Source organism: Argentina silus (assembly GCF_951799395.1).
Source record: "Argentina silus genome assembly, chromosome: 21".
Classification (NCBI taxonomy): Eukaryota; Metazoa; Chordata; class Actinopteri; order Argentiniformes; family Argentinidae; genus Argentina; species Argentina silus.
The window spans coordinates 8,421,539-8,433,758 of NC_139675.1; the positions used below are offsets into that span (position 1 = coordinate 8,421,539).

At 44.0% G+C, this 12,220-nt stretch overlaps 1 protein-coding gene across 1 annotated transcript in view; it reads left to right on the forward strand.

The window, feature by feature from the left end:
• The window catches only part of LOC310821001 (ankyrin-2-like), a gene marked incomplete at its 5' end in the record, with an annotated part of 98,578 nt that extends 91,854 nt beyond the window's left edge, over positions 1-6,724 (forward strand). Inside the window, 6 exons of the mRNA XM_083692845.1 lie at positions 1,324-2,066; positions 2,739-2,828; positions 3,356-3,439; positions 4,214-4,378; positions 4,766-4,933; positions 6,317-6,724. Of these exons, the coding sequence (XP_083548971.1) occupies positions 1,324-2,066; positions 2,739-2,828; positions 3,356-3,439; positions 4,214-4,378; positions 4,766-4,933; positions 6,317-6,331 (1,265 nt within the window). The 3' untranslated portion in view covers positions 6,332-6,724. The remainder of the gene's footprint in view (positions 1-1,323; positions 2,067-2,738; positions 2,829-3,355; positions 3,440-4,213; positions 4,379-4,765; positions 4,934-6,316) is intronic.
• Between the last annotated feature and the right edge of the window lie 5,496 nt (positions 6,725-12,220).

Below are 12,220 nucleotides of genomic sequence, written 5' to 3' on the forward strand. Positions count from 1 at the left end.
TTTTGTTTTTTCCATCTCATTTCATTATTTCCATTCAGGTTTCTACAGAATCTCCAGAACCTCAAAACATTGTTTTAGAGCCGATCCAACTTTCAACAGAGGTTGAGATTCCATCCTTGGCAGTTGATGTGAGGAAAACACTCAACTCAACAGAAATTCAATCTGCATCTCCAGAACAGCAAAGTCCAACCTTCTTTGATTTCAGTCAGATACCCCCTGAAATAACCACGGCTACTGAGCAGATGAGTGTATCCCCAGAGGGTCCCGAAAAGCTGTCCAAACCTAGCAGGGAAACATCCTCCTCTGAACCCAGTCTGATAGTACCAGACCTCCTCAGTCATACCTCCCAAGACAGCCTCTCAGGTCAAGCAGAATCATCAGCTAGCGAGCCTCAAGCACCACCAGAGTCCGGATCCCCTCAGCTTGACCTGCTTTTGTCAGAGCTTGAAGAAATTCAGTCGAAATTCCATCCAGAAACCCTTCAGTCAGTGGACACACCTCTCTCGGAATCCAGTGAAGAAAGTCCTGGGATTCTTCAGCCTTATGTTGAGTTTGAGGACCTCTCGCCCGAAGCAGACACATACGCCACTTGGGATGAGGACTGCAGTGTCAGTCCCTCATCCTCTATAGTACAGACTGTGGAAGACCCGACTGAAATAAGTGTAGTGTCCTCAGTGTCTTCTGATATGGCCCTGTCACATCAAGCTGAACCTGAGGTGTTCAGAGTGAACCCTGATCTCATCAAAACCTCTTTAGAGACACAAAAAGTCATGGCCAAAAGTGTTCAGTTCAGTGATTTTGACACTGTTGCATCCATGCACTCCCACAGAGAGATACCATCGAATCTTAGTGGTTCCATGACTCTAGTTAGCCCCACAGACTTTTCCAAATCAGTAGGAGTTCCAGAATCTCCTGAACAGCACCACAATGTTCTAGAACTGGCATCAGAATCCAGTATTCACACTCAAGAATGCCTGTCACTCAAACATGATGAATTTGACCCATTTTCTCCCGTCGTTTTTCCTGAATCTTCTACTGTAGAAGAACATGAAATGAGTCTCCCTGAGAAAGACCATGACACAGTTGGTGAGGGCTGCTTCAACCTCAAGCAGGTCCCAGATGAAAAGGCCACCATTGAGCAAAGTCAACTATTGTCTGATTCCAGTGAATCAACAGATAATGAAAGCCAGGCAGTAGATGAAACAATGACAGAGAATACACCAGAACATGAGTTGTATTTAAGAGAAGGCACTCCCACTGATACCCTCCAAAGAGATGACCTATCTCCCCAATCTATATCCGAATTGACTCTGCAAACCCCAGAGACCGCCACAGCTGCAAGACACTTCAGCTTTGAAGAGATTACTTATTCTGATCTGAGTCCTGGGAATCTTGATGTGTCCTCTGGGGAGCTTGAGCCAAAGCCATCAGGGGACTCCCTGACCCCTGTAGAAATGGAGTCTCATGCCTCCCAGCCTAGCCCTGGTGATCCCAGGGCAGATATGGTGGCAACCCCCCATGATAATGATGATGATGATGGATTCTCCATGGAGTTCAGCCTCCCACCTGAGTATGCAGAGGCTTCTCCACCCCACAAACCAAAGCCTCCATCGTATGCGGAGGTAGTGCAAGCCAGCACACTCTATGAAGACTCAGACCCCGAGATTTCTTACTTTGACTGCAAACAGGCCCTTTCAGACTTGTCTGAGACCGAACATGACGACCCTACTAGGGGAAGGGACCGGTCAGGAGTCGGCCAGACCAGCGGTACCGGCCACCCAACCCGTTCTGTACCCCCAGGTAGAGAATATCCCAAGGCAACATACCCAGTTCACTCCTCTGTCCGTAGACATGACCGTGGAGTCCTCCTGTCCTCTGGAAGTGAGGATTACGAAGACGCTCCTTATGTCCATGAACCTCCAGATCAGATACAGGAGGAGACTGAAGAGCTTCTACACTCCCCCAGCCCACAAGAGGGCGACTGTGCCTTCTTTGAGGCTCCACAGGAGCTTCCTGCCCGTGGGGAGAGAGTGTATAATAATGATGATGATGATTCTTTGGCGAGGGTAAGATGAGTTTTGGCGAATCTTCCCGGCTTGCCATCCTCACCCAGACCTGCTATAACTGTAGTAACTGCTTCAGGAGGAATGACTGCTTTAACTCTGTGGCTGCAGGGATGGAACCCGAAACACCCATTGTTTCATAATCGTTTTGAATTCAGAATTGATTTAGCATGATGTTTTAATGAAATGGTAGTGTGAAACTGACCTGTGTTTATCTCTGTGCTGAAGCTACTTTACATATTTATACTTATTTTATATATTTGCCGCTTTAAATGCTCTCCTCTGCTTTGACTCTGAATGCTTCAGGCTAACATTTCATCAGTTGCAGTGCTCTTTACTCATATTAATGAGAATATAATAACCACGCAATGTTGCTATTTAGGCATTTACAACTGGCTTCATCCGTTTTGCATGAAAGGCAGAGTTTTCTGATGCTTCCAATTCCAGGATGTTATGTTGCACCTTCTCTTTTGAAAACAACAAACAAAAAGCCTTTTTCAGACACAACATTGAAATGAGACAGAAAAGCTTTATTAAGGCACAATGACGAAACAAAAAGAAGGTTCAACAACATTCAATGACATCATTGGCTACCCTATTGATCTGCTGCATTCACCAAATACAATAAAAAAAAACATTCCGTTACCCACAATTCCATCTGTGCTGTCCGGTTAGGAAATTGCTGCAGAGCTGCGTGAGATATCAGGAAGTTCTGACGAGGAGTTTCTGACAACCAGAGTAGTGCGAAGGAGGGTAATCATCCAGGTATAGTTCCCGAGAGTGGGCTGAGCCCCTGGTGTTGGTCGTTGGGGCACATGGGGTGATTTGCCCTGATTTAGGGATTTGGTGTGGTTTGAGGTGAAAGGTCACAGTGTTATGTGTTTTACAGCATGTTGGGTTTTCATTAATGATGTCTGATGGGATGAGAGACTCTTGTGTGACCGGGTGTCGATAAGGACGGGTAATGTTCAACAAACGTTGCATTTTATCATGAATTTGCCACGTTTTTAAGGCAATCTGCTTCTCTCGTTTGCTTGTTACTCCGACTGAATACAAACTAACTTGATTTAGTGACAGTTTATGGGTTTCTCTTGCACTTTTTACACTACACTGCTGACCACACCTACGTTGCTGTGTGCTGTGCCTTTACTCCTACCCTTCACCCTACTGCTAACTCAATGGTCAGCCATATGTTTGTGCGTTAGTTTCCCGTTCCAACAGCTCCCTGTTGTGTTGAGGCATGTAATGACACCTTCCAATTGTTGACCATGTGTCTCTTGCACCCCCTACAGGCGGATGAGATGCCAGACCTCCCCCCTCAGACAGTGACAGAGGAGCAGTACAGAGATGAGCATGGAAACATGGTGGTCAAGAAGGTAATAGACACACACACACTTACGCACACACATACACATATGCACACACACACACACACACACACACACACAGGCCAGGCTGAGGTCATATGATTATGCAAATGAATGCTGTGTAAGTCCTGATTCTGTACAATCCTTAGCCTCTCTCTGACAAAGGGAAAACTCATATACCTATGTCATCTGCATGGTATTCAAAGGTAAACATGCCATACTCTAGGTGTGTTTTAACAGATTCTTGTGTATCTGAGGATAATCCAAAAGATACTTGGTGGTCAGATGGTGATACATGTATGAGGAAAAATAGGAGAGAACCCCTGTGCACTGACCAGAATTAAGTAACTGGTGCATAGACCTGGGGAGGCTGGTGGCTACGTGTTTGATACCACTCCTAATACCATCCCATGCATAACAATGAGGCCGTCCACTTCTACCTCCGTCAGCCTCTACTGGCATAGACCTGGTAAAGTCAATAGAAGATGGTCTGATCCTAGTTCTGTGGTTCAGGGTAACTTCTACCTCAGGCGAACTTGTCATTTCTCCTGACAAGACGTTGGGTCGAATATCAAAAGTCTTTCCTCAGTTCTTTGAGTCCTCTCTCCTTGCCTCCTCCTCCACAAAACGCACTGGCGGAGTGTGTCAGAGGAGGGGAACTTCAGAGGTGAGGTTAGAGGACGCGATGAAGAAAAGATCCTTGAGGTTTTTTTTTGGCGAACATCTCACTCAGCTACAGCTCAGTATTTACTCACAATACAGTATGATCTTCAACCTCTCCAGGTGACCCGGAAGATCATCCGTCGGTGTTTGTCTGCGGACGGGGTGGAGAGGGAGGAGGTGAGGGTGGAGGGGTCTCCCCAGAAGTCCGTCAGTGTGGCCGAGGGGGATGGCTTCTCCCAGGTGGTGAAGAGGACAGTGCTGAGGAGCGAGGGAGACCACACAGAGGTGTGTGTGTGTGTGTGTGTGTGTGTGTGTGTGCCTGCGTGCGTGCATGCGTGTGTGTGTGCATACTTTCATATAGTGCATATGGTGTGTGCCTGCCTATTTTATCTAGATAGATAGGTTGATAGAAACACACAGTAAGTCAAATGTCGAATATCCTATGAATATAAATAAACACACACACACACACACACACACACACACACACTCTCATACATTATATGATTATTATGTAAGGAAATAGGTACTGTCATGTATGATATTTCAAATGAACCATAAATGTTGTTTATGTCATGACACAGAAAATAATGTAATACATTTTTATTTTTTTTTAAAGCAAGATAAAGCTTTTTGAAATGAAACTCTTCCAACCCCATGTGTTCCATCTAGGTGACGTTTGCTGAGGGGGTCTCAGCATCAGGGGAGGGGCTTAGTGGAGGTCGTAAGGTCAGCCAGGTGGAGTGGACGTCCGTGGTGGAGGGTGAGAGGACGGAGACACACCTAGGTGACCCCTCACTGGCCTCTGACCTCCCCACGGCCCGGGACGACTTCACACAGGTCGGTAAACAACCAATCAGAGACCCTTGACCCTCACATTCACTTCAGTTGAATCTCAAATGTCTTTCCTTGATTCCCTGCATCCTTTCTCCTCTCTTCCCTCTCAAAACACGTTGGAGGAGAAGGTCCAAGGGAAGTAACCCGTAACACACAAAAAATGGAAAAAGGAAAATACTTTTGAGATGTTGTTTTTTTACTATAGAATCCAGCTCTTCCTCAGGGTTGTGTGCTGGAACTAAAATCCTCAGAGCTAAAGTCCACTGCGCACACACACACACACACACACACACACACACACACAGCTGTCAACATGTCAACATACAGAGGCACAGTTCATTCCCTCCCAACAGGCTGGTTTGGCACTATCAGAACCTCTTTTCTTCCACCACCCCCCCACCTCTCTCTCTCTCCCCCCCCCCCCCCCCCCCCCCCCAGGCTCTAGGCTACATAGGGGGCTATAGGAGGGCAGAGCTCCCCCTGCTGGTAGAGAAGGAGATTGTCAAGGAGGACGGATCTGTGATCAGGAGGTTTGTGTGTGACGTGTGTGTGTGTGTGACGTGTGTGTGTGTGTGTGTGTGTGTGTGTGTGTGTGTGTGTGTTTTGTCAGGTCTGCGATCGCCTTCTGCTCTGCTGCAGCTCCGACAGTCTGTCTTCTTTCCCCTTGTGTGTGTCTACATGTACATTTCATAAATGTGTGTGTGTGTGTGTGTGTGTGTGTGTGTGTGTGTGTGTGTGTGTTTGTTTAGCAAGTACGAGAGTGGGTGTTCACGAACACACTGTAGGACACAGTAGTCCCCAGCCAAATTGTGAGGTGATCGAAGTCCATAAAAAAAAAAATTAAGGTGCCGTATAGCTAATGGCCAATAGAGGGGGCTAAGAGATCCAAGAATGCGAAGTGGGATTCCCGACAGACGCCACCCCATTGAAGTTGACATTTAAATTGTTAAAAAAAAGTGTTATGGTTAGGCTATTTAAAGTGTTAAAATAAAGTGTTATGGTTAGGTTAAGGGTGAAGGTTTGGGTTTAGGGTTTAGGGTTGTCCCAAGGATCCCACTTCGCATCTACCATTGGTATTGGGTTTCAAAATGCATGATGTCTTGTATCGAAAGGGATGAATCTGTGATACTGTCTCTTTCCTGCTGACATACTTCTCACTTCTTGGCGTCTGTTGCTGTCTGTTCTCTTCCCGGTTGCTGTTTCTCTGCTCTTCATTCCAAAGATCTTCATTTAGATTGTTAGAGGTTCTGATCACTCTCCCTCCTATCTCCCCCCCTCTGCCTCTCTCTCTCTCTCACCCCCCCTCTCTCTCTCTCTCTCTCCCCCCCCTCACTCTCTCTCCCTCACCCCCCCCCCCCCCCTCTCCGTTTCTCCATCTCTCTACAGGGCCAGGATGCGTAAGGGGCGCACCCAGAGGCGAACGGTGGTGCGGGGGTCCAGCGGGCGAAAGCAGGTCCTTCTGGAGCAACTGGATGATCCCCAAGAGGGGTCACAACCCCACGACCACCAGCAGCACCTTCATAAGCTCATCCACCGCTACTGCGGGGAGGAAGAGGAGGATGAAGAGGAAAAGGAGGAAGAAGAGAAGAGGAAGAAGTAACAGGCGTCACCTCACCCACTCTCCTACCCTTGGCTCCGCCTCTGACCCTGCCCCTTCCTAAAGCTCCACCAATCCTATGCATCGAGGCACATGCAATCCCAGAGTGCACTGCTGCACTTCTATCCTACCACAGTCTTCCTGTCTCAACGCCGGATGACCTCGGGTTGACCTTCCGTTCAACAATCAGAACTGACTTTTTTCCTTGCTTGGTTTCTGTTACTGCTGTTTTTAGTTTTCCCTGAGTGTCTTTCTTTTGCCTTTTTTTGTGACCAAAGAGTTTTTCCCTTTTTTTTGTTTTACGTTGAGTTATATTTTCCATGTCATTTCTTTGTGTCTTTGATTTTTGAGTCTTCATGCTGTGGTAGAACCTAAACAAACACACAAAAAAAAAAAAAAGATTCTTAACAACTTTACTCACAACACCTCCAAATGAAGAACACAGAAAAAATAACGTTTGCGCTACTCTTAGAGTAGGTGCTTGGACTAACGGACGATACGTCACACTGCACTGCCTATTACAACGACCGTTCTTAGATTCTACGATGTTCATGCAAACTCGGAAAAACTCACAGTTAAAATAACAGTTATTTACGTAGAGCTTCCTGTGGTTGATTCTGATACTGTCCGAGTGGGGAAACTCGGATATCAACAAGATTCCAAGTTGGATATTTCTGAGTTTCCTAGTTCCGAGCGTACATGAACATCACATCAGTAAATAAAAACTATATCACTCATCATGTTGACCTTTTTCTTCTTCAAGGTCAAGATGTCACAAAAAAGAAAAACCTAGCTGTCTGTATTGACACTGACATCCATACTATCTGCTGCTGGTTAAGTGTATGTGCTACTGTATCTGTCTTTGGAAAGTATTTAATCTGTGCATTTTTTTTTTTAAATGATTAACATCCGTAGCCTAGGCATTACTCGTCAAATCATGAAAACTACATGCGGCATGAATAGTTAACATCAGTCACCAACTTCCATCCTAGTCGAGACCAAAAGCTCAAAATCTAGCAGCGATTCTCTCTCTCTCTCTCTTTCTCTCTCTCTCTCTCTCTCTCATGACTACATCCAATTCTGTCCATCTCTCTCTCCCTCCAATTTGTCCATCTCCTTTTTTTCTCTGTGATTTGAGGCAGTTCCAGCCTGATCTAATTCTGTGTTAAACCATTTATCTTGATTTGTGTTTGATGTGTATGTGTGTGTGAGTGTGTGTGTGCGTTAGTTTGTGCATGTGTGTGTGCGTGTGTGCATGCTCGTGTGTGTCCATTGTGAGGAGGGGTGGAGTTGTGAATTTAGGTTCCAAAGACTGACCTCTGTTTGAATCCCAACTTATTTTAGTTGTTTTGTTTGTTGACTTCTTTATTTTGGTTGAGTTCAGTGTAGGTAGTTAGATCGGAAACTTTTAATATTTTAATATTTGTTGGATTTGTATGAAGATTAGTATGGAAGTTTCTTTTCTTTTGGAATTCCCTGACTTATTTCCCAATGTTGAATAAGAAGAAGTTGATATGTGGTGACCATGACAACTGTTCTCCAGGCAGTTCACTGATATGAAGTAGTTGAGAAGATGGCATCTCATATGGTTCTTTTTAGGTTGTTTTTTTATTGACCCTTTGAGTGTGGGACCGTGCGTGTGTGTGTGTGTGTGTGTGTGTGTGTGTGTGTGTGTGTGTGTGTGTGTGTGTGTGTGTGTGTGTGTGTGCGCGCGCGCGCGCGCTGATATGAGCAGAGAAAAGGGAACTTTATTTCACCATGTTGCACTCCTGAATGTCGGGAGGGCACACCTCCATGCTTTGGGCACAGGAAACAGTTATATCTTTGCCTCTTCTTGGCGGGATACGAAGACCGGTACTAGACAGTGACACCCCAGGTGTGGGCAGGTTAAAGCAGGTCGAACGTATGTATATCATTCACAGCTCTTGAGTATAGCTAATATATGTATTTACGACATGTAATGTATTTATTTCACTTTCACTGTTTACTTTGAGTGCAATTAAAAAAAGTGGAAAATGCAAATGTAGTGGGAGTTCACTGTGACAGGTAGACTTTTAAGTTGACAAATCAGCATCCCCGTTTCTGTGGTGGTGACAGTTATATACATATTATATTATACATATATAAATATCTATGAGGGCATGTATTAGTTTACTAAAACGAACTTAAAAAATAAACAAAAAACTAAATGGCTGCAGTGTGTCTTTCGCTGATAGAGAATAAAAATGTGTAAAACCAATTTCTCTGTTGTGAATTGATTTTGTCTCTGCTGTGAATTACTTTTTTGGTTACCGAGAATATAACAGTGACTTTGTTTGTATGATTGATAATTACTTTTTCTGACAATCCCAAGTCAGGCTTATGGAGTCCCCCAATAGAGGAGATCAGAGGCTGGGAGAGTACAGTCTGTAAAAAATTCGGAACATGTTTTTGATTATGTTTGCTCAAACCTTCAAGTCAAGAATAAGAAACGAAGTACAGGAAGTGTGAAGGAGTCATGGCTCAGCAGTTAATACTTTGCCCCAAGATCGGGGTGTTGTAGGTTCAAGACCCATTACTCTGGAGCTAGGTTTGGTCTTGAATATGTTTCCTCAAACCTTCAAGTCAAGTATAAGAAACGAATTGTGAAAAATATAAAGGAGTCATGGCTCAGTGGGTTAATACCTTGCCCCAAGATCAGGGGGTTGTAGGTTTGAGACCCGGTCATGGCTCTGGAACTAGGTTCGGTTTTGAATATGTTTGCTCAAACCTTCAAGTCAAGTATACGAAACGAATTGCAAAAAATGCAAAGGAGCCTCTAACCCAATCAATTCATCCGATATTGCCTTTAGCCAATGGGCTTCAGGGGCGGGGCTGGGACACATGTATAAAAGGACTGGGACACACCTCCAGCAAGTCCTTTGCTGATGGACTCCTTGCTGCAAGCTTTTTAGCTCTAGCAATGGCTGTTTTTGAGGTGGTTTCTGTGCATCCCGTAAGTGCTTTTAGGTCTGCAAATTGTGATTTCCAATATTTTCTTTGAGTTTTGGCTTCACCAGATCAAATTAGATTCACCCAAACATGAGGTTTTTGTCATTTTCCAGTAGTCTTTCTGTACAAATGTAGCCCTGCTACTCTCCCTCAAACGCTCAGTTTTTGATGAGTTAAGAGGTTGTGTTAGTCACCGGCTAATGTTATACTCCAATAGGATGCATGCTCAAGGTAGTAAAACTCATTCAAATAAACTAATCATTTGTTAACATTCTTCTTTACATTCTTCCCATTTTAGCCAGCACTAGCAGTGCACACATGGTCAGTTCCTGGCAGGTACAGATAACAGCTGAAACATGATGAAACTGGCCATTTAGAATACTGGGGTAAAATGCAGCAAGACTGAATACAAAGGTAAGCAAATGTAGCTAAAGTTCTCTTGTTGTGTGAGCTAGCATAGCACTGTTGTATTTTGCAAGATATGGAAATCACTCACTTTAGCCATGATTTTCCTCTTTTGGCAGGCAAGTAAAACAATTTTGCGTCCCAAATCTGTACCTTTTTTCCTGAAGTGTGCTCTTCTGCTCTCCTCAGAATGGATCCTCGAGGCTTGAAGAAGAAGAAGAAGACTTAAAAAAGGCTTAATCCTTTGTAATGGTTTTACATCCATGGATGGCAGTACACAGAAATAGGAGTGCAGAATTATGACAAAAACCATGCATATGCCATGAGGCTAAACCAAGATGGCCGCCTTAGCCTTTACAAAATGGTCCCTGCATGCTCATGGTGCCATCTTGAAACCTTCATGGCTTTTGTATTTTTTTTCTCTCCGATATTCAGAGTTTAATATCCTTGGTAAGACATCATTTTACTGGCCTGCACTTTGCTGACACACATTAACCCTTTGAGATATTCCAGAGCTTGTTTGACTCATGTTTGCTCACTATTTTAGCAGTATACTTTCTTGACGTATTGTGAAGTTACTTCCAACTTTTAGGTCAGTTGGTATTTGTACCATAATTGCAGAGAAGAAAAGATCTGCACCAAGTGACAAAGACTTATGTCACAGGTGTCAAATTCATTATTCAATATGTCAAGAAAGTATACTGCTAAAATAGTGAGCAAACATGAGTTCAATAACAAGGCACAATTGTCTCTGAATGTCAAATGTCTGTACCTGTAGGATCACATTACTGAGGATGACTTCCTTCAACCTGGCCAGTGATGTCTAAACCCAACCAATGGATTTCGTCTTTGAAAAAAAATTCTGTGTGCAAAACAGGTGTGCTTTCCTCCATTGCTCCTGACCTATCCAGATGAATCCGATCTACTGCAACAATCACCGGGATAGAAACAGTTAGTAGATCTAGCTCTAACATTGAGTCTATGGGAAACCAAAGGCTTGGTATTGTCCTCTGCTGGCAATAGTCACAGTTTGTTTCTGCTTTTTGTGTTTGTGAACTTTAGGTCATCATTTCAGTTTCTAGCTGCTTGATTGATGCTTGGTTTGACTTAATGAAGTATTATTTATTTCACATTTGCTTCTCTACCATAAACACACACAACCTCAATAAAACCTAAACTGGATCCTGCCTCATTTCCTCTCTTCTGACTGATAGTGGCAGCCTCTGAACTGCCCTCTAGTGTCCTGAACACACGCAGGTGGAAAGAAGTAATCAACAGTAATGTCATGCCATAGGTAGAGATGTTTAACATTCAGAGACAATTGTGCCCTGTTATTTGATCTTCATTCCCCACAAAGCCGAACCTCAACAATTGCATTTTAAATCTAAAGCGTGAACCAGACTTCCAGCACTCCTTATTAATCAACTCTCAATGTCTAAAACGTAAGTAGAAGCACCAGTAACATGAAGTAGCTGTGGCGCTGCTGTAAGATCTTTGATTTGTGGAAGGTTGAGATTTCAAACCTGCTCTGGAGTGTGACTGTATTGCTTTTGTACATGTGTCTGCAAACCTTGATGTCAAAGATTAAGAGGGATGCAGGAGAATAGTGTGGTGGCTCCCTGCAAAGGTCTTTGCCTCACCTATAAAAGATCACTGGTTCAAGACTTGGGTTGGAACTTGCTTTTGAACATGTTTCCACAAACCTTGTTGTCAAATATACAAAAAGAAGCTTGACAAATGTAGAAGTGGTGGTGGCTCTGTGTAATGAACTCTGCCTCATCTGTAAGAGATCACCGGTTCAAGACTTAGTTTTGAATATGTTTCCTCAAACCTTCAAATCGAATAAAAGAAACGAAGTGTGTAAAGTGTGAAGGAGTCGTGGCTGTGCGGTTATAACATTGCCCCATCACCACAAGGTTAGAGGTTCAAGCCCCAGTGATGGTGTGTGAGCTATGTTTGGAACATGCTTTTGAACATGTTTCCTCAAACCTTCCCTCTCAATCAATCCATCCAATCTTGCCTTCAGCCAATGGGCTTCACTGGCAGGGCCAGTATAAAAAGACTGGGACACAACCCCAGCAAGTCCTTTGCTGATGGAGTCCTTGCTGAAAGCATGTGCATTTAGTTTTTGAGGTGTTTTTCGTGTGCATCTAGTAAGTAGTTTTAGTTTTGCAAATTGTGATTTCCAGTGTTTGGTTTGAGTTTTGGCTTCACCAGATCAAATTAGATGCACCCAAACATGAAAATTAGGTTTCTGTCATTTTCCAGGACTCTTTATGTACAAATCTAGCCTTGCTACGCTCCTTCAAATCCTCTAT